At 42.0% G+C, this 22,493-nt stretch overlaps 1 protein-coding gene, 1 long non-coding RNA gene and 2 gene segments (V, D, J or C); 1 reads left to right on the top strand and 3 right to left on the bottom strand.

Annotated features, from left to right (window-relative positions):
- Positions 1–672: 672 nt before the first annotated feature.
- LOC133412401 (uncharacterized) lies at positions 673–6,211 on the top strand. The gene is made up of 3 exons (XR_009769762.1): positions 673–1,987; positions 3,585–5,055; positions 5,823–6,211. It is a non-coding gene; the product is annotated as an uncharacterized LOC133412401 (long non-coding RNA).
- LOC133412400 (Ig kappa chain V region BS-5-like) lies at positions 702–1,646 on the bottom strand. The segment is given in 2 exon segments: positions 702–1,020; positions 1,538–1,646. Coding segments are annotated over 2 exon segments (357 nt in total).
- Positions 3,321–17,818, bottom strand: LOC133412396 (transcription factor 7-like 1). 6 transcript variants are annotated; one of them, XR_009769760.1, is made up of 10 exons: positions 15,829–17,817; positions 14,130–14,460; positions 13,398–13,462; positions 12,794–12,886; positions 12,568–12,706; positions 12,381–12,488; positions 10,836–10,884; positions 10,582–10,740; positions 4,771–5,939; positions 3,321–3,928 (listed from the first exon to the last, which is right to left on the bottom strand). XR_009769760.1 is itself a non-coding variant. In XM_061695558.1 (10 exons), exons 3-9 carry the CDS (start codon positions 14,439–14,441, stop codon positions 10,598–10,600), a joined length of 909 nt encoding a protein of 302 aa, XP_061551542.1. In that variant the 5' UTR covers positions 14,442–14,460; positions 15,829–16,047; positions 16,969–17,817; the 3' UTR covers positions 3,321–5,939; positions 10,582–10,597. The 6 variants fall into 6 exon arrangements, 5 of the variants coding, with proteins under 5 accessions (XP_061551542.1, XP_061551543.1, XP_061551541.1 ...); XM_061695558.1 differs by having other exon boundaries at positions 3,321–5,939; positions 15,829–16,047; positions 16,969–17,817; XM_061695559.1 differs by having other exon boundaries at positions 3,321–4,874; positions 15,829–17,818.
- Positions 17,819–17,954: 136 nt separating this feature from the next.
- The window catches only part of LOC133412398 (T-cell receptor beta-1 chain C region-like), a 4,914-nt gene continuing 375 nt past the window's right edge, over positions 17,955–22,493 (bottom strand). Inside the window, 3 exon segments of the C gene segment in view lie at positions 17,955–19,914; positions 20,630–20,647; positions 20,719–21,069. Of these exon segments, the coding sequence occupies positions 19,697–19,914; positions 20,630–20,647; positions 20,719–21,069 (587 nt within the window).

Raw genomic sequence — 22,493 nt, 5'->3', positions numbered from 1 at the left:
AGCGTGTAGGAGCCGGCGTCCATGCCGGAGTCAGCGGAGATGTAGACACTTTCCTAGTGGGAGCCTTAGCGGGCACAGCGAGAACAAGGCACCGCCAGGACCAAAGCCGATGTCAGGAACAGAGCCAACGCTGGAGGTGGACGTCGCCTGCGACAGATGAACGAGAGAAAGTGAAGCTGGGTCAACCGCCGAATGGTCGATGGAAAAGAGTTGAAGGTGGAGCAGCATAACCGCAGAATGGCAGAGTCGTCCGCCTGAGCCATCAGGATGCGAGGCTAGCTGGGAGTCGCTCGCTAGATAGATGACGTGAAAAGAAGGCCCAAAAGTCAGGAAAACTGAAATGGTGACAAACAGTTTCATGCTAAAGCTCGACAATTCAGACCTACATGAGTTGTTCTGAGTCTTTGCGCATTTTCAGCAATTATCTTGAAACATGTATATTGTTAACATCCGAGACAATTTAGTTCCCAATGAAACTAACAGTTTTTTGTTTTTTTGTAAACAGCCAAGATGATTTCGACTCCGAACAAACTCATCCTACATGCCTGGCGGCAGGTTAGCAACCACCGGATGAACCTCCCAATCTAATAAGAGTGCTCGGAATGGTCGGATCCAGGTGCACGGTGGCATCGGGGGTGCGTGTGTTTTTGTGGGGGGGGGGGTTATCAGAGCATGATGGGATGCGGATGCGTGATAAGGTTTATGACTTGAGGATTTAGCACGACACTGCACCGTGGTAGCTCGCTGCGCAATAATAAACAGCGCTGCTGTTCGGGCGCAGCTTTGGGAAAGTCATCTTGCACGTTTTGCCGGATTCTGCGGTCCCCTCCAACTTAACGTCCTGGTGAGGCTCCATCGTGGGGTTTTTGTAGTACATGTACCCGATGAGCTGCATGCCCATGCCGGGCTGCCGGTACCACAGCATCTGGTCGTAGTTCGGTATGCTGTGAGTACACGCGATCGTGGCCGGGCGGCCCGCTGCCTCGATGATGTCGGCGGGCGTTTGCGTGACTTTCAGTCCTGAAAGAAAAAAGAAACGCACACGTTTTGTAAATTCCGAAGTCCACAAAACGAACAAACCTTTGTTTCGGTTAGTCTACGGTGAATCTTCCATAAACATCAAAAATGATTTATCGATTACTTTAAGCATTTTTGTTACCATCGAAGGCAATGTAGAGCCTTCAATAAACCTGAAGTGTGTGTTTTCGTAAACATTGATGATGATTTAGTCGTTGACAAATCTAACATTGACATTTTGGTCAACTTTGAAGGTGTTTCGTCTCCGGTGAATCTCATTCTCCTAAACTGCAAGATGAATTTGAATTCGATTTTCGGGGAATCAAACATTTTGTGACCTTTGTCGTGGAGACCCATTTTGAGTCTTCGATGGGACACAACGTATACCTTGTCGTAAACATCAAAGACAAATTGGTAAGTTAAGCGTTTTCGATTGATCAAACCTACGCACTTTCAGTCCTGAAGGAAAGAATTCAAAACGTTAGCTTTGGCTCGTGGAGCCGATGACGTCCGATGTTACCTGACAGCAGAGTAACGCTGGCAGCAAAGCTCAGCAACACGAGGAACATCATCTTTGCCTTTCGGGTTACTTGAGCTCGTTATGATCGGCACTCGCCACTCATCAGATAAAAGAGCAGCAGCCGACGCGAGCTGATTGGCTGAGATCCCGTGGTTCGCGGCCTCCTTTAACTTTAACTTTAAAAGGCCTATTTTTAAAGATTTTAAATGAATGTGTTTCCTCTAAACGTGATATTTGTTATCATTTTTTATTTAATTTGCAACTTTTAAAATATAGTTTGCATTGTTTTGTCCTTTCTTTTATTGTAATTCTTTTGTAAATGAGATGAGATCTGTTTAACGTTTTGGATTATTGTAATGTAATGAATGTATTCTAACGATAAAATACTAATATATTAATTTATTACATTTTCCTTCAGGGATTACATGAAAACTCAAAAAATCAACACTGGTAAGGGAGCCTCTGTAATACTGCAATATTTAGGTGATTTTTAGGTGATGAGTGATTTTTATGTAATTATATTTAAAATGTTAGATTTGATGATTTTTTATTTTGTGACTGTTTTTATTTATATTATTTTACTGTGCTTAACTGCTTTTAAAAATAACAAGGAAATAAATGTATTCAATAATACATTTGGCATCAGGGTTTAGAATCAGTGTACTGTATATATATTTTTAAAGCATAGCTGAATCGTTAACATCAGTATGCGGTTTTGGGTGTCTCGGCGATGGGTGAAATCTTGCGCTTCTATTGCCTCCAAGTGAGCGCTGGGGGAAACCTTCCTTGGCCAATCAGACGGCACTGTGGCCCTCTTCATGAACGAGTCAAAATAGCCCTGGTGTACAGTAAAACTTTTTAGGATGTTAAATAAACGTGATACAGCAGTGTAGGGGGCAAGGACAATTCGCGACAATAGTGAACGTGCACCTGCACAACAGTCAACGGATGCTGTTTTTGCGGCGGAGCCGACAAGGTCGCGCACTACGGTGTGCGCCTCTGTGGTGACGCAGAAGTACACCGCCCCGGTCTCGGAGGGCCGGAGGCGGGTGACGCCGAGCGACGAGCGAGCGGCGTCGCCCGTCAGCCGGTACACGGCGGCGTCCTCCACCACGTTTTTCTGGCCGGTCCGCGCCACGAGGATGAAGCGGGCGGCCAAAGAGGCCCGCTTGTACCAGATCATTTGGAACGCGCGGAGGCTGGAGTGGTTGCAGCTCATGGAAACGTTGTCGCCCACCGCCTTGACGGCGTGGGCCGGGGTCTGATCTATTCTGGTGATGGCGGTGTGCGCGGGGACGTAAACAAATACAACCGAGTACAAGAAAACAGCACACATGACTGCCAAGTGTTAGCTGGGAGGACAAAGAAGACCGTGAAGACTAAGGGGCCCTATTTTCAGGGCCGGTGTAAGACAGCGGGTTTGGTGGACCAGCGCCACCGCGGCGGATCTGAGAGCGGGCAGGCGGGATCGCTGTGAATGTGTTCATAGTCAACTTCGTTCGCAGCCACTCAGAGCGGCTCCTCTCATTCCCTTTAAATGGGGCGCGCTAGTAGCGGCGGCGATGAAGGAAGTTCTCAAGTTCCCAAATGACAAGACAAATGACATTATGTATAGGAAGACTTGTCTCAGATGGGGCTCCAATTGTACGACGCAGACTGATATTTGTAATTTGTAATGACACGATGTACGTATCGTAACATTTTTATGGCATGTGTGTGACTGTATACCTGCTCATTTAATGCATTTTCAAGATTTTTTTTTCATATAAAACGTTTCACAATGTTGTGGACACGATTTTATTGACATGAGCAGAAGACATTTGTTTTTTGTTTTTAAAAGACATTTTTACTAAATGACATTTTTTTTTTTTTTTTTACTAAAACGACAATTTGTTGGACATTTTTCGACATGATGTATGACATTTCAATAACATGGTTTAAACAATGTCCTACCATACAACTTATTAAAATACATCAAATGACAAGCCATTTTTAATGACATGGTATATAAGACATTTAAAAAATATATGTTTCCTGTCATGACCAGAACATCAGCAAGTACGTGCCGCCCAGGTCGTGGCTGCAGCGCACGCTGGCGGGCGAGCCGACTCGGACCAGCAAGTCCGACGTCTGGCGCCCCCCTTCGCCGTCTCCTGGAAGCAATGCGGTCTGCGCGCTTATCTAATCACCGACGTCTGTCAACGAGACGCTGATCCTCACCAGCGACGATGCAGAGCAGCCAGAAGCCGAAGGGGCTGACGGCTGGCGACATTTTGTTGGGGAAACTTGAGTGACAAGTGAGACACGCCGCCGCATACTGCAAGGTGGCATCTGAAAGGGGTTGTTGACCGTGTGACGTGGTCCCCAAATGCCAAAGTATCCTCACAAGTCCTACAGGGTCAGGGTTTCAAAGTCAAGTTTCAAAATGGGGTTAGGGTTTCAAAGTATGGTTTCAAAACAGGGTACGGTTTCAAAGTAGAGTTTCAAAACAGGGTTATGGCTTCAAATTAGGGTTTCAAAACGGGGTTAGGTTTCAAACATTGTTGGTGTTTCAAAGTAGGGTTTCAAAACAGGGTAGGGCTTCAAAGAAGGGTTTCAAAACAGGGTTGCGGTTTCAAAATCGGGTTTCACAATGGGGTTAGGGCATCAAAGTCGGGTTTCAAAATTGGGTTAGGGTTTCAAACAATGTTGGGGTTTCAAAGTAGGGTTTCAAAACAGGGTACGGTTTCAAAGTAGTGTTTCAAAACCAGGGTTATGGCTTCTAATTAGGGTTTCAAAATGGGGTTATGGTATAAAAGTATGGTTTCAAAGTGGGGTTAGGGTTTCCAACATTGTTGGGGTTTCAAAACAGGGTACGGTTTCAAAGGGTTTCAAAACAGGGTTATGGTTTCAAAATAAGGTTTCACAACGGGGTTAAGGTTTCAAATTAGGGTTTCAAAACAGGGTTAGGGTATCAAAGTCGGGTTTCAAAATGGGGTTAGGATTTCAAACATTGTTGTGGTTTCAAAGTAGGGTTTCAAAACTGGGCACGGTTTCAAAGTAGGGTTTCACAACGGGGTTAAGGTTTCAAATTACGGTTTCAAAACAGGTTTAGGGTATCAAAGTCAGGTTTCAAAATGGGGTTAGGTTTTAGAACATTGTTGGGGTTTCAAAGTAGGGTTATGGCTTCAAATTAGGCTTTCAAAACGGGGTTAGGGTATCAAGTGTGTTTCAAAACAGGCTTAAATGCACACTTCGTCTGAAATGGTTGCCGTCAACACAGGGTCGGTGGGAGGAGTTAGTCGTGTAGGAAGAAGCATCTCTGCATCTCATCTCGTGAGCTCCATTACCTCACGATCTGAAAATTTGGCGACATAATGGAAGAATCAGAATGACAAACCTGTTTACAGATTTCACAAAATTATAATTTTTTTTTAGTGAAGTCAGGAAAATAGCTGGATAGTAGGGAATTTTGCAATCGCAAACGTGTATGAACCGTGTGTGTAGAAAATAGTGTTTTGACTCATCGAAAGAAAAAGGTAAATATTGTCCAGAAAAATGCTGTGTTTGAGAAAAAAGTTGTAAAAGTCTGATATTTCTGAGAAAAAGTTTTTATATATTTTCATGAAAAAGTTGTGTGTTGCAGTCCAGACCTGAAAATCTTTTGACACATTTTCTCTGAAAAATATACTTTTGGGAGAAGATTTTTTTTTACATTTTTTTTTTATGGAAAACATTTTTAAGAAGTAGATCCTGGAGTTGTATTTTTTCAAAAAGTTGATAACCATCCAGAAAAATCCAAATTTTGTGTATTTTTGAGAAAATTCACGTATTTCTTTAGTTAAACACTTTTCCTCCAAATCATACTTCATAAGTCTTAAGAAAAAAGTAAGTTTAGAACATTTTGTTGATACTTTTTGAGTAAAAAAAATATTTTCCAGAATTATTTGAATTGCTTTCCTCAACTACATACTACTTTGTTTGCCTTTGATTTTTTTTTTTTTTTAAAAAAAGCATATTTTTTTCTCAAATATGTATCAAAAGTATACAACTTGGTACTTTTTAAAAGAAAACCTTGATATTTCTTTTAAAAAATAATTTGATGTATTTTTATAGAAGATATATTTTGCAGGAAAAAAGTATATTTTGAATTTATCTTTGATACAATCTCCAAAAACAAAAAGCAAAAATTCCTGCCTTGTAAAACATTGGTTTGAAATGTTGGGTGTGCTTCCGGTAATGAAAAGGTAATTGAGTGGCCTATGAAAATATTTTTATTCAATCCTTCATTGCTTTGTTCCCGCAGAGGCCACCACGTTTGCGGTGAAGACATCGTGTCCGTCACCGTTGTCTCGCGTTCCAGCGCCACTCGTGAATGTCTCGGACGCGAGTGTCCTCCTCCTGACCTGCGCCTTGCCTTGTCCTCCACATAACACACGACAAAAACACACAATCATTTCAGGAGTAAGCTTTTCCGCACGCGTTGAAAACTTTGGCGCCATCAGGTGGACAAATGTAAAACAAATAAGTAGTCCGAGTCAAATAAAAATCTATGAGGAAAAAAATGTTCGGTTACGATTATTTTCGGGGGGGGGAAATGCTTAGAAATAAATGTCAGTTTTTAAAAAGTTCACTTTTATATTTTCAAAATGAAAAGTTTTATTTTTTTGATTATAGTCGTATATTTTTCTAGAAATCGTGTATTTTGAAGGGTGGGAGGGGGAGTATAATTTTTTGGGGGAAAAATATTAATGGAGAAAATTATTTTAAACTTCAGAGAAAAAAAACATTTGCATGCGGGCGGGGGGTTGGGGTGTTACAGAGCTTTGACGTGAACTCCAGAGAATAACTGACTCACTCCGTAAGAGGTAAATGGTGCCAAAGCACTAACACAAAGCAACACAACGCCGCGCATCTAGCATATACACGATCCATGGTACATAAACAATTCAGGCGGCACGGTGGCCTACTGGTTAGAGCGTCAGCCTCACAGTTCTGAGGACCAAGGTTCGATCCCCGGCCCCGCCTGTGTGGAGTTTGCATGTTCTCCCCGTGCCTGTGTGGGTTTTCTCCGGGCACTCCGGTTTCCTCCCACATCCCAAAAACATGCATGTATTGGAGACTCTAAATTGCCCGTAGGCGTGACTGTGAGTGCGAATGGTTGGTTGTTTGTTTGTATGTGCCCTGCGATAGGCTGGCAACCGGTTCAGGGTGTACCCCGCCTCCTGCCCGATGACAGCTGGGATAGGCTCCAGCACGCCCGCGACCCTCGAGAGGATAAGCGGCTCAGAAAATGGATGGATGGATAAACAACAATTCAGACAAACAAACAAACTACCTTCACATAAGGCTAAACAGTAGCATTAGCCTACAATACAATAGCACAAACTGACGTGACAACACATGTACAGATAAATATGTATATAGACAATAATTACTGTTCGGGAATACAGGGAAATTGTAATGACAAAGGATTACATCTGCTTTTAGTAGCTGTATGGGAGAGAGAAGGAAACATACTTTTCAGTTTTACTTTTGACATTTTCTTACAGTATTTCTGAGGTGAAAAAATACACAAGCTTTATTATCCAAATCAATTATATGAAGTAAACATTATTAACATCATCAATTAACATCATCAATAATTTTTTCAACTACATTCAGATTGTTATAATTTACCCATTTAAAATAATCACACCAAGCAACTTTCGGAGCGCCTCGGCCCACGAGGCAAAAACATTGTTCGCTTTAACAACTTCACATATAAAAGTAACCACGTAACAGGTGTGTTTTACTGTGGCACTGAAGTGCAAAACACAACAACAACAAATTAAACAAAACTGAAAATTAAATTCATTAATTTGCTGTTGTGTTATTTGTTCTTGTGATTAGTTTATTTGCTGCTGTTGTTTTGCACTTCAGGGCCACCGGGACACAAAACGCACGAACCACTGAGCTAAATAAACCCCAAATGCTCTTACCACAATGACAAATGTACTTTTAAAGCACAGCTAGTGAGGTCGAACGGCAATTGTTAGAATTTCACTTTTTCATATTGAACAGTGACACTGCGAAAGATATCACTAGATAATGACATTACTAACGTTTATAGTGCAGCCTCGGGTTACGAATCTGTTCCGTGACCCCCTTGGTCTCAAACTGAAACGTTCACAAGCCAAGGTAGTGTTTCCCATTCAAATGAATGGAAATGCAATCAATCCGCTCCATCTGCAGAACTGTTATATTTACCTTATTTTGATCATTGTGTGGTTAAACATACTGTGAACATGCTACAGAAATAGGTGAAAACAATTTCTGATAAAATAGTGGGTTCACTAGCAAATCACTATCCAGTGTCTTCAGCGTTTTGTAGCCTTTTCGAGTCCACCGTTTATGTTCACTTGTGTCCAAATGTTTCCAACACCTCCCAGAATGCAGCACAGCTTTTCCCTTGCATTGTGGGATGTGGCGGCCATTTTAGGCAAAAAAAAAAAAAAAAACAACAACACAAACGTTTGGGAGCTTTACGCGGCCACGCTAAGACTGTTTTTCAATCGAAAATAGTTTGTAACCCAAGGTAATTTGTCTTTCAAAAAATTGTTCATAAACTGAATTGGTCATAAACCAGGGTTCCACATTTCAAATATTACACAAGAGCTGTAGTGATCAACACGCACACGCCACTCGTCTTGAGAGTGAGCGCCACAAAGAGCCAGCACGATAGCAAGCTAGCAACCAATGTTAGCAAACTTACCTTTAAAATTACAGAGGTTAAGATGGGATGTGAAACTTGAATGAATAGCAATTCCAGCAGACACCGAATGAATTTAGGATTCCACTGGGAAGTCTATGTGTCAACACAGAGCACGGAAGTGCTGCATGCACAGAGCAACAGCATAGACCAGAGCTGCAGCCCGTGGTTCCGGAACCATAAGTGGCTCTTTCATCCTTCTGCTGTGGCCCTCTGGTGAGTTTGAAATTAAATACTGTGACACTGCTTAACTACTAGAAGTAAATTGCTACATGGAGCGATTTCCAGGGAGAACAGGATTGCATCTTCCTGAGCTAGCAAATCGCCAGGCAACACTTGGCTAAACTTCGTATGGCTTATCCCGAGCTCAGACTACGATCTTTTTGCATCGTTTACGACGGTCGCTATGTCAGATTACCAGACACGGTGTCGTGAAATTGTTTTGTCTTGGGCCGGTCGAGAGGCCACGCTACAGGAATGACAAGACACTGCACGATCATCGCAGGCCGTCGCCAAGCGCGCGGTACGACGGCACAGGTGATCGGGGAGGCGGGACAAGTAGAAAGAGTCCAGGCCGAAGGGAAACAGCGTTTGGGCATGCGGGACCGCAGGACACAATATATAAATATATAAAGCTTAACGTCGGCGTAAGGTCAGATCACAAAAATGTATGTAGACATCTCTTTATGCTCACTCCAACCTCTGATTAACACAATATTTTGGATTTTAAGGTCAAAGCGTTTTCCATAGGTGTTCACTGGAGAAAAAGCCTGTACGTCGCTTATGACGCTTTTTTAACGCTTTTTCACTGTCCCGTTTAAAGGCGCTCTGTCACTCTATTGGTCAATGTCTAGAAACAATCATAGGACCACGTAGGATTTCACACTATGCGGAAAATACCAAAAATAAAAAAAGACTTTCCATGTCATGGTCGGGAGGCGTCCCAGATGCCACATCTGGCAATCTATTACGTCAACGCTTGATAACTCAAATGATCGGCCATGACAGTGCACCTTTGTCTGCCAAGTGTCCGTCGGGTCCAAATCAGGCTACATTCGTGTAGTCTGAGCTCGGCGTTAAGTGTGGAAATGACCGGGATGTCATTGTATCTCACACGACCAACATTCAGGGTTTCATAAAAACAAAGTGCAGCATAATTGTAACCTGGGAGTTAAATAAGACTCACATTCAATGAACTACTGGTAACAAACACACATGGAAAAAAAGGATAAATGTATTTAGTACAGAGGAAGTTCAGCATTGCATGGCGCAATGCATGCTGGGAATCGCGCAGGTCCACCGTTGCAGCAATTCTCGTTATTTTCAAAATTTATTTATTTATTTTTTTTTTTGGTTCGTTCGCTTTTCAAATATAATTCAAAATTGGAAGATTAGTGCGCTCTTGTCACATTTTTTATTTTTTTTGTCACTCAAAATATGGGTCACAGCCACCAATGCGTGACACACGGTGCCAAGATTCATTGCGCTATATTCGATAAATCCAACAAGAGTTTCTGAAGAAACGTAAACATTTTATGCTAGTGCTACATTCACTATATTAAAACAAACCTCGCTCACATAGCCTCACAGATGACAATCAGGAGCAATAATCACATCAACCAGGTATAATAAATATTTTAATTGATTATTTTACAAATAAATATTTTACATTGTTAAGTCCTTTTTTAATTCAAGTTGACAGCTGACTGCACGCTTCACAGGCAATAAAATGATGACGCAACACAAAAGCAGACGTCATTTTGGGATTGCTGGAGGTGGATAATTCGAGTTTGGGGTTTAACTTCATAAATACGAGGACTCAAATAAGACATGATTGGAAGAAACTTTCAGAGCTTTTTTGAGAGTTCGCCATGCTTTTGTTTTATGCAGGAATACAATTTTGTGTTCTCCATCAGTTCGCATATTTAATAAATGCTGATATATGCAGCGTTAGCCTCACTTTAATTGTCGAAAGGGTCCAGCGGCGCCTGGTGTTTTTTTTTTTTCTGCTCGAGACAGTCCAAATGGCCAAATAGTATTATTTCCAAATATTTTTTTATTTTACTGTGAATGTAATATGGTGACAACCATGCATGGCAGGGTGGCGCCCTAGTGCCGGCCGCCACAGTTGGGGCATTCATACCTAAGTCAAGGTGTTTTTTGTTTTTTAGAAATAAGGCATATTTTTAGAGAAAAAAAATAAAGTGTATTTAAAAAAGTTGTTAATGTAAAGAAATTTGGAATTGAAGTTTACTTTTTGTGACTATCATCTGTGTGCAGAGTACCTAGTGTTAGGGCCGGGAGGAGCGCATACCCAATCCGTGGTGGCGTCAGCAGCCACGCGTTTGCGCGTACGTGTGCGTGTCCCCCACGTCGCTCTTGTGGTATTGATGGCACGGCGCGTCCTGGCCAGGGGCGTCGCCCATGGCGGCGCAGCAACATTCCACCCCCGGGGCGACGTCCTCCAGGGATTCTTAAATTTGGATGGGGAAGGGGGCTTGACGACAACACGACATTTGTGCAAGTGTACCTAATGTTGTGCCGGTGGATGTCGGTCCCATGACTTACTTGAGACGCAGGCGCTGTGCCTGCTGCGATCGCGCTTCCTCTTTTTGCCCTACCACACAGAAAAAAAACAATGATTGTTTTCCTTGAGTCCAAAAAATTTGAGTCAATTCTGAAACACAGGAACTCTCTTAAAACTCATTCACTGCCAGTCTTAGGATATTTGACGTCTAAAACCGTCAATGGCAGTGAATATGTTAAAGGCAACGCCGGCAAGATGTAGCAACAACCAATAACACAATAACCAGAGGAATGCTTGTTAGTTTATTTTTCTCCACTTAGTGATCTCCTTAAATTTCGGCGAAACGTCTCGGATGATCTGACCAAAGCGGAGGTCCACCGGTAGCCATTCCCGGCCTGACAGGGGATCGTTGTGTATTTCTTGTCTTGTGGTCACATGGGTTAACACGGCCAATCAGATGCGTATACACTGTAACAAGGAAGTGGAGAGCGTAGTCGAGCCCAAAATAAATTTTTAGCACGACGGGTCGTTATTTTATTCCGAGACAAGACCAGGCACTTTAATACCGCACTATTATGAATCTTGTGACATCCGTAGTACTCACCCAAAACCTTTGTGACCTTTGTTAGCCAGACATGCCTGGCTAACAAAAGTTGTATATATTCGGGAAGAATATAATTTCAGAAAACGTTACATATATGAGAAGGTCGAATTTTCAATCAAAGTCATGATACAGTGACACCTTGACTTGCGAGTTTTATTTGTTTTGTGACCACATCATCTTTCCCCATGTTCTTGTTTTTTTTATTTAAAAAATTGCCCTCTAGAGTATTGTACTGTACAGTGTAAAAACAAAAACATAGTTGTAACTTCCATCCATTATCTTTACCGCGACCCGGGCTGCTGGAGCCTATCCCAGCTATCTTCGGACGGGAGGCGGGGCACACCCCGAGTCGGTCGCCAGCCAATCGCAGCCAATCGCGGGGCACATAGAAATAAACAACCGTTCACGCACACATTCACACCTACGGGCAATTTAGAGTCCTCAATCAACCTACCACGCATGTTTTTGGGATGTGGGAGGAAACCGGAGTGCACGGACAAGATAAAATGCATGCATATCATTGACTTAGATCACAGGTCTCAAACTGGTGGCCCGGGGGCGTCACATCATTTTATGTCGCCCGTGAAAGCAAATCCAAATTGCTAATTGTGTTCTGGTGTAATAACATTGAGATATTTGCAAGCAATTTTTTGTTGGGTAGCGCATAACCCCGAAAAACAGCTTGAAGCAAGCACACGTGGCCTCATTTTTTGAAGACCTGTTCGTTATCTGACAAACTGAGCACAACACACTCAGGGAGGGCATCACGTGCTTCTTCTAAGCCCGCTGCTGCCATCTAGAGCTGGATTGTTTGAAGGCTTACTTCATACGTCAACTTTTTGCCTGCAACACAAATCAACCTAGGGGCTTGCTCGTAACTTGCAAAACTCCAAATCAAAGTACCACTGTATTTTCAATTAAAAAAAAAAATAAATAAATGAATCATATTCCGAGAAAAACGTATAGGGTATTTTGGTCTTACGTAGTTTTCCGTGCAGGACCATTCTGGATGCTGCAGGCTGTGGAGGACTTTGTGCTCTTCGGCCTGCTGGTAGTACTTGGCCTGCAGCTTCTTTGGCAGCGACTTCCACTGTGGAAGGGGACAACAAGTCAGCGCCGTCGCGCGAACGTCGACATAATAAGACCAGGGTGTTTCAACGGTACTTTACCATCTTTCCCAGGATTTTATTGACCACCGCAGAGTTGGTGATGTTGAACTGGGAGACCACGGTGGGACTTTGCTCTTTGCGGAACAGCATGAAGGCATTGGGCGGCTTCTTGATGTACGGCCGATCCCCTTCCTGCTGCCTGTGGCCGTAACATTGCCTTTTGCTACTACTACACACGTGGCAAAACAGCACTGGAGAAGTTGATTTTTTTTGTTTTTGTACTTACATCATCTGTGAGGCGTCCATCGGAGGTTCAGTGGAGTCAGAGGAGGACGACGCCCCCGCCGCCGCCGCTGCCCCACATGTTACCTCGTCATTGCTACGCACACACACCAGACTTCAAACAAACTTTGTAAAATACATTTTATTTGAATATCAAGAAGTCAACCACACTTCTACCACTGGCGGATCTCCCCCCCACCCCCCTCTCACCAAATGCCTTAATTGCCACCGCAGTTGCCATCCCGAATCGATCAATAATAAATTGCTGAATTGCAACTTTGATTATAAATGTTTGTGGCTGTCTCCACAGTTCGTACAAATGTCCATCAGAATTCATTGCCACCCCTTAAAAGTAAAAAAAATAAATTGTTGGATCCCATGAGAATGGGACAGCGCTTAACATAAGTGTGGAAAAAAACAAAACAACTTAATGTCGCTCAATGTCAGAAAACTGCGATCAATTTTCACCAACATTTATGCTGACATCTCTTCTGATAATATGAGAACAACCGCCCCAATATTTTGGATTTTATGTACGCTAAGCGTCTTCCTCATAAAGCGTTAAGTGTGAAACAAAGTTCTCTTACACAATGGTGTTTGTCACTTACAGCCTTACAGGAGGAGGAGCCTGGTTCACACCTTCGTACACCGGCATCATCATGGCGTTGTCGTCCTGGGGAGAAATAGAATTACTTACTGTAAAGCCACGATGGCCAATACACTTTTAAGCATTTTTGTTAAATGCTGGGAGTACAGTAAAACACAAAAAAGACAATGAGCACACTCACGCAGCAGCTGCTGTCGACCACAGCTCACGCGCGTACGCAACAAAAAGCCCTCTCTCTTAAAGGCACAATGTACACAGACACTACAAAACATTCAACATTTTCTACACATCTTTTTCTTGCAATGATGGTGTTTGAATATGTTTAGTGTTTTTAAAAGTAGGTAACAGGCAGTAACGGCAGCTATTTAAAATATTTGTGATGTGGTTTCTTTGTATTATAGATTTTCATCTTATTGTGGATGATTCTGGAATATATCACCTGCAATAATAGTGGTTCCCTGTATTTTTGTGTGGGTTTGTTTTTTTATTTGCTGAAAAACTCACCTTTTTGCATTTATTGTGCTATTTCTGAAACGCCCTAAGATTCCACAAGATGGCACCAAAGCCCTGTCTAATGGGAAAGTACAGTGGAACTATGTTCAAGGCACACATCTTGACTGAGACACAAGATTTGGAGGAGCTATGAGATTCTCCACACGCACACAAAGCCATTCGTTTTTATTCCGTGAGTTAATAGCCATAAACGGCAAACAGCGTGAAAGGGTCTGGTTACCTGGTCCTGGATGTGGATAGAGCCCGGTTGACCGCCCAGATAGTCGGGCAACCAAAAGTCGTCCAGAACATTCGACAGCTCGTCGTCCATATCCGAGGGCTGCCCGTCCATCAGCGGCTCAATGTGCTCTCCGTCGTTCGCCAGGGGGGGCAATTCCAAGGCCCCTTTGGGCTCGGTCGCTACCGTAGCAGCGGGCAGAAGACGAGTAGGCGTGGTGCCCCACAGGATGGTGTCGGCCGACTTCAGGATGTTGTCCAGCAGCTTGTCCCACTTGTTGTCCTCGTCGGTGGGCAGCTGCTGACGGTGCTCCATGCTGTTCGCCTTAAATCTCCTGCCACAGCAGAACAACCACTGCATTAAAGTCATCCTTGTGAACCACTAAAACACAAATGGTCCGCACACACGAGTCATGAGTTTCAATACAAGAGCTGCCTTTAAAAAAAAATCTTGTCTTTAAAAAAACCAAAACAATCAGCTATGTGAATCGGTACACTACCAACGGACCTCGCAAACTAATGAGATCTAATATAAAAGCTGGAAACACAACACTAACTACGATGCACACCAGAAATTGAATTGAAAATCTAGAACTGAAATGATGCCTCTTTCGAACCGGAATTGAGTCCATGCCGGCGGCAATAAAGTCACTACGTGAAACACTACACTACTGATTGCCATGCAAAACCAATTAATGCGATCCAATACACATGATGCCTGTTTTCAACAGGAATCCATCCCAGAGCAGCTGCATTAAAACCAAATATTTACTAAAATTAAAAAAATATAAGCAAATACAAATACACAAGTTACATAATACATTACACCATAGCATATGGTGAAAAAAGGTTCATAACAGGCTAAAAAAAAACAACAAGTTCGCTATCGTGTAAATTATCCCTCACTAACTTTTTAAACGATGATATTGGGATGAATGAGGTGAGTTTTATTATTTGTTTGGGACAGAAAATTGAAAAGATCGACCAAAGGTAGTGCGGATTTAGCGAATTAAGAGGTTGATAAAACTGTTGGAATGTAGTAGCAATGTTACGAAATCCGGAAAACTGGCCGCCGTTCTTTCCATTTCGCTGTGCTGGAAATTGGGTGCGTAAATCTTGTGGAGGTTTCATTGTTTCACGCAAGGTAATAATACATTGTTGGGAAATCCCTTCACAATCTCGTTTTTCAATTCGCTTTCCATTTTCCATCATTTTCAACTAATAAGACTAACGTTTTCTACCAAAGAGTCAAGGTTTTGGTCACAAGTTTCCTTATGATTGCTGGGCAGAATTTGGCAAATTTTCAACCTAATAAAACGGCATAAAATCTTGAATCGTGATCCGACTTTTACGAACTGGGACTCAATTTATCATTGTAAAACTCCTCTGTCCAAAGACGTCTCTTTTGGTATAAAGGTAGTTTGAACATTTTTGTACCTTGCGGTATGTAAACCAATACAAAAGCTGCAAACCACTATTCTACGAATCCTTTGCAAATCAATCATGAGATCCAATAGAAAAGCTGGAACCACTACACAACCAATGGCACACGTGAGGATACAAGCACTCTCTATCCAATCCGACGTCAATAGATATGGCGCCCACATCAGCTGCTTCAAAATCAGAAATGTGAACACTTCCAAGTCCCACACACACTACTCATGAGTTCCAACACAACAGGTTTGTCAAAATGTTTTACATGCCTTCAAAATGAGTAGTCGTCGTAGAATTTGTAGAATGCCGGGGGAGATATTGCATCTGCTGTTATACTCACCAGCTGTTTGCTCACCAAGGTGCCTGAACCGGCGAAGTGTGTGGAAATCTTCCTGGCGTGGGGCGTCCACCCAGAAGCCGCGGGATAAAATGAGCCCGAGAAGCGGCATGAAAGTCATCAAAGGCAGCGCTTTGTTACGTCGCCTAACCTTTAGGTTAAAAGAGTGCCCCATTTGAATTTGATCGGGATTACAGCTCCGAATTGTAGATTTACGGACAGCCGGTGCGCTACAACACGCCATTTGACCCTGTGAGCGCACAGCAAAGTTTGAAATTAATTTTAACAAATTGGAAGTGACAGCTCTCTGGTGGCTAAGGTGCTAGCTGCTAACTCACATGTGTCAAACCCAAGGCCCGGGGGCCAGATCCAGCCCACCCCATCATTTCATGTGGCCCTCGAAGGCAAATCGTGTGTCAACTTCCGTGATTCTTACAAAAACTTGGACCAAAATTTCAAATTGTTAATGTTGAGATATTACAAGCATATTTTTTGTTACCAAACCCCTTTTTACCCTTTTTCGAACAGTAACTTCAATAGTTGAACAAACTGTTATCCTTTACTTCTGATTTCAAAACTAGCATGACTAACATTTGTTGTGTGTATGTGATATAATGTGGCGATTAAACATTTGTATGGTTTCAAAATCATAATGGCCCTCTGAGGGAGGGGAACCTGAGTACAATTTGGCCCGTGACAAAAAAAAAAAAGAGTTTGACACCCCTGTGCGGCTAACACATTGTTAATCCCACTAGCTTTGCTTCTGGCGTTTACTTTAAACTCGGCACCTAACATGTTCGGCTCCTCTTTTCGCCCACGGCACTTTGACTTGTGTCGTCAATTGCCTGAAACATGTCGGATTCTAACATTTATAGCCTGAAACATGTCGGAATCTAACATTTATCACATTTGCATCCGTGTTGATGCGGATGCTCGCTTAGCAGCTTCTAATAAACAAACGTTAGTCAAAGTTGATATTTTAAAAGTGCAAACGTTCATCAAACAAGTACGTGTATAATTGAATAATGTACGTCTATAACTGAACAATGTATTATTATATTATTATTATTACATTTGGCAACCACCACCGCTGGTAAACCCTGAGCCATAATGGCGGATGCGCTGGTCCAGTTTCACCCGGTGCCGTCTACATCGAACCGCGACGGCGGCCATGTTGGTCCAAGTTTCAACGCTGCGCTCTATTACACTCTGAGCCATGATGGCGGATAGCTTCGTCAAGTTTCACGTAGCAAGTTGACGCGACGATTCAGTTTACACAGGGGAAAAAAACAAAAAAACACTTTTATATAGTGTAGTTATTTATCGCGCTTTCTTTTTACATTATAGTGCTGATGTTTCATCACGCTTGGTCTACCTGCATAAATGAAGGTAGTTTGCGATGAATAACGTTGGTCTTTTATGACGTGACTAAACCATGCGTAAAAAGGTCGTACGACTGTTTACGTTCCAGTAATGAAAGAGTGACACTATTGACCGTCAATGACGTTCGACCCTGCTGTGTCTTTTTTTTCCTTTTTTTTTTTTTTCAAAGACTTGTTGAAATTTCGTAAAATACAAATAACAAAACTCAGCCGTTCCAGTCCATAAAAGACAATTAAGTTATTAAAAGCAATATTAAGATACGAGAGAGGTAAAAAAATAAAATAAATAAAAGCTCAAAATAAGTGAAGTTATTCCCTTCAATGTTAATTCTATACGTATGCTGCTTCGCACATGCGTGTAGTTTTCAAGTTCTTTCCAAAAAGTATTATTATATGAGCAACCATAACAAAAATTAGTTACACTTTCAGGTTCAGTTTTGCAGAAGGTACATTTGTTTTCGGTTTCAAGAAATTTTGAGATATGTGTTGGATGGATATATATTATGTAAACATTTTTTTAAAAAAAATGTAATTCTCGACTTTATTTGTGACAAATTTAAAGGGAATGAGCCATTCGTTAAGATCAGATATGATTCCCACAAAAAAAAAAAGAAATTTCAAGTGTTGATATTTTCTGAGCATTATAGAATATATATATATAAATCTCGTATATTAGTAGGTAGGGTTTAGTTTTTGTTTAGTTTTTTAATTCCATTACTATAAAAGGCGGTTGGACATAAATTCAGTTTGCCTTTCATCTATAATTTTCCCCAAGATCTTTTTTTTTTTACCATTTAGAATATGTCAAAGAGGTAATGTACATTTTGTAATGTAGGTCTGCAATTTTCTATTAAGTGCTCGACACTGAACGAATCAGTCCAATAGGTGGCGCCACAGTGCAACATCCAATTCCTGTCAGTGTGGAGCGACATTTACTCCATTGGCCACCAGATGGCGGAAATAAAATAGAACACAATGCAGAAATACACTCCAATTGCACTAAGTTTTTAATTTCACGACCTTTTGTGCGCCAAAACTATAATGAACAAAAACATATGCAAGTAATTGTAATGTTTCAGTGGCGGTCCTAGACCAATCTTAGAAGGGAGGGGGGGGCAGCCTGGCACAGTGTTACCACCACTCCTGAGTCCTTCCCTCAAACTCCAAATATTCATTCAATTCATTCATAAGTAGCAATAATATGAAATCATGTCATATTTTCATTTGTGATCATTTTTATTTTGTCACGAGTAACTGAAATAATAAAAAGCACCAAAAACACAAGTACAAATTAATCAAATAATTATTAGGATTTATGACTGTATATTTTAGTTTTATGTTTATAATTGTACATTTCCCCCCCTCGTATTACTGTGTGTTTTTTTAAGGGTATAGGTAATTATTGTAGCGACTTCATTAACTAAGCTTCAAAAGCAAACGAACAAAGAGCAAATAAGATTTCCAAGCTCATATGCACTTTGCTAGGAGGTGTGCAGGTGCAGCGTGCAAAGCCGGAGGTTGCGGTGAAGCGCCAACTTTCTGCTTTGTTTCTGTTAGCGAGCGTCACCGCATCCTGTCTCCTGCTGCGACCTTATCTGACTCGACAAGAACAACAACAACAACAACACTTAACCTTTGCTAATAACGGCCTCTAGATCTGGAGCTGACACATCGACATTTTGCACATACAACACATCACAGCCATAATGTGTTTTTTTTTTTTTTTCAAGCTTTATTGGCAGCAAGCTCCTTTAAGGCAGCCCCAAGTCAACTAACTATGAAGGGCTCAGCTTTGTGGACAGACCCTGAAACAAAACAAAAAAACAAAGACAAAATCAGTTTCATTGATTTCCCACCATTCTCTGCACACGCGCAATGTTGATAACAAACAATCAGAACATTTCCACAATTTACCGCTGTCAACCTGTCTAGTGTATGTGGTTAAAATGTGGTAGCAATTGGGAGAAATCTATATGAGTAGTTTGTTTATAAAGGACCCTTGGACGCTAAAATGGCCGCAAAATGTCCCAAAAATGTTTTGGGGCAGCTTTTTGTTGGTCTAGCCATTGTAGACATGCCAACAAAATTTCAGACTGCTAAGTAAAACTGGCTTTGGGGGCAGAATTTAAAAACAAAAAATAATATTTGGTGCTACCAATTACGCCAAAATGTCAATTTCTAATCAAAATGGCAGGCCACCTGTTTCTTCTCAGACAAAAAAAAAAAAAAAAAGTCTCAAGAAGCAATTTTGGGGGGATTTTTTTTTGTTGGTCTAGCCGTTGTAGACATGTCGACCAAATTTCATGTTGATGTTGTGAAACTGGAATTGAGGACTGAATTTAAAAACAATTATAGAGGATGCTACAAAATGGCCACCTCAAACCAAAATAGCAGACTTCCTGTATCTTTTCGGGCAGTTCAGACTTTTGCAGACATGTCTACCAAATTTCGTGTTGCTGAGTAAAACATTTTGAAACCAATTCTTAAACGGCAGACGTTGAACATCTTAACGGGTTTCGAAGTACCAACCCGACGCTTCCACAGCAAGAAGCCGACAAAAGCCGCATAGACGCTGCTCTTGACCAGGAGGACGGCGTAGGACAGCTTGGCACTCTGCACCACCCTCAAATAACTCACTGCACACAAACGTCAACGCTTTATTCACACAGACAATTTCGTAATACTTGTAAATAATAGATAAGACGACAGGATACTTCCAGATGGCAGAAAAGCGATCGACTACCGTGGACCTGAAGTGAAACGATGACAAAAAAGTGCTTGGGGTTGCGCCGCCAGATATGACCTAACTTAAACTTCCTCAAATTTCTATTTTTTTTTTAATACCATTAAGAATATATATTTTTTGATAACCTGTGGATGATATTGTAAATAGTTGTACAGAGAAGATCGCAAGACTTTTCGGTATTTCGGGGTTCTTTAATTGCACTTTGATCATGTTAACTCATTCACTGCCAGCCTTCCCAGTTAACAGGGCTATTTGACTTCTAAAGCCGCCAATGGCAGTGAATGTGTTAACTATGTTTGAATTTCCAATCAGGTCTACCTTTGAAATTCTTTATACGTTAAGAGTGCAACGTACCTGCTGAAATGCAAATCACGGCCTGCGTAAACGTTTCCTCTTCAACTGACTTTTGCACCCGATGGCTAAAATGATCATTGGCGTCATTTTACCGTGTTTCCTCAATGGCTCGGCCTTTGGTCCGATGACACGAAAGGCTTTGTTTACTAGCGGTGCCATCAGAGATCGCCAATTAAGGCTTTTGCCACCCGGAAGTACGCGTGACGTCATGTAACGTATTGACAAATATGCCTAGAGGAGCATATATTTACCTCTTGTCACTTTTTCACCTGATGAAAGACAAAGGTGAGTTCATAAAACAAAGACTTTTGGATCCGGTGCTGTCTCCCCCCCGTCCTACCTTGGATGCCGTAGACCGTTTTTGAGTGCAGCGTGGTCTCCTTGCCGTCAAAGAAGCTGACCGTGCAGGTGAAGGCTCTGCCGGGCGTCAACCACAAATCTGACGCCACGCGCAACCTGCTGCTCATCTTGTAGAAGCCGCCGTCCGGCAGGGCGCTGGCGTCCGTGGCCACGCCCGCGGTGACATCCTGCCCGTCGACCTGCCATGACACGGCCGCGTGGTCCGGGAAGAAGCCCGTGGCGGCGCACACTAGCGTTTTCTTCCGCCTTTGCTTGTTCTTCTGGTTGTGACACTCCTTGGTCGAAGGCGGGAGCAAGGTGACTGTGGGCAGCTTGGGGTCGCGACCCGGTTCTGTAAGACCCAAAATGTCACTGATCATAAGCAAAGCGGCCTGATTTGGTCCACTCAGCTATGAAATTGCCATTTTCAAGGTTGGTTAAAAATGCAGCTCCTGTAGCCAGCTTCACTTTAGCAACATGACATTTGGTAGTCGTGCGTATCATGAGGAGACCCACAAAAAAGTCTCAAGAACCCAAGCCTGAAAAAAACAAAACAAAAACAAAACACACGGAGTCGGCCATTTTGGTTTGATGCAACCATTTTGGCTTTGTTGTGCACTCTACAATTTCTTGTAAAAATTCAGCACGAAAGCTAGTTTCACGCAGCGACGTGAAATTTGGTAGACGGGTCTATCGTGAGTAGACCCACAAAAAAAGGCTCAAGAACCCGAGTCCGAAAAGACAAAAAAAAACTTTTCAAGTCATGCCCGAAATATTGTTTTGAAGCGGCCCATATAGCAATTTTAGTAATCTCTCGGGCCTCGGGATTCGTCCTAAAGCATATTGTCAAACTGGTGGCCTGGGGGCCAGATTCGGCTCGCCACATCATTTCACGTGGCCTGCGAAAGCAAATCCTGTGCGTCGACTTAATGTTTTTTGTTGTCGTCACTTTCAATAACACTACGACATGACAAGTATTTTTAGTTCCCAAGCCCGCTTTTAAAGTAAATTGAATAGTAGTTGAACCGTTTTTTTTTTTTTTTTTTTTACTGGCTTCTGATGTGAAAACTAGTTATCCAACAATTTGTTATTTATCTGTAATAATATGAGACCATTGTACATTTATATGGGCTCACATTCACAACGGCCCTCAGAGGGAAACCATAACTACGATGTGGCTGGAGACAAAAATGACACACCTCTCCTAAAGATTTTGTTTGATTTCGAGACACTTTAGTTTTTGTCATTGTATGTGTTGGGTAGAACGTGGTGGCAAAGTTTTTTTTTTTTTTAGCATGAAACTCGAATCATTTAAGCTCCACATGGTCAGAGCCTTGATGTGGACGAGAAACAGAAGAAGCTCCAATTTAGGTAGCCGAATTGTGAAAACAACAGAGCTTCTAAACGTGGCTCACAAAAGTCACCAACACTAAAAACCAGAGCGGATTTACACTGCTGTGAAACAAAACCGATTGACTACATCACACTTTTAACGATCCTATCAGCGACATAATGAATGTCGTTTTTACCCTAAACTCTCAGCATAACAGTTTACGCTACTTTCACAGTATAATCATGTCCAGCATGTAGGATGTTTTACGCTAGAATATCACACAAAAAAAGAAGTCAGAGTTATCAAATCGTAGGAAATGCATTGCATTCGTCATGTCTATGAATGAATGCATAAGCCACATTAGAAGCATTTCAATTTTGACTGGCAACTTTTTCTTCTTACCTAAAATGGTCAGTTTAGTTCCTGGTCCAAAGTAAGCCTCG

The sequence above is a fragment of the Phycodurus eques genome, chromosome 14 (genome assembly GCF_024500275.1).
Source record: "Phycodurus eques isolate BA_2022a chromosome 14, UOR_Pequ_1.1, whole genome shotgun sequence".
In the NCBI taxonomy this organism is placed as follows: Eukaryota; Metazoa; Chordata; class Actinopteri; order Syngnathiformes; family Syngnathidae; genus Phycodurus; species Phycodurus eques.
Note: the sequence above shows the minus strand (reverse complement) of the source record. Positions and strands in the feature narration are given on the sequence as shown.

Coding starts and splice junctions, on each gene's coding strand:
- LOC133412396 (XM_061695559.1), bottom strand. CDS start 14,441: ATGGAGCACCGTCAGCAGCTGCCCACCGACGAGGACAACAAGTGGGAC. Junction 13,463..14,129: donor CTATCCACATCCAGGACCAG/GTAACCAGACCC, acceptor ATTTCTCCCCAG/GACGACAACGCCATGATGAT. Junction 12,707..12,793: donor ATGGACGCCTCACAGATGAT/GTAAGTACAAAA, acceptor TTACGGCCACAG/GCAGCAGGAAGGGGATCGGC.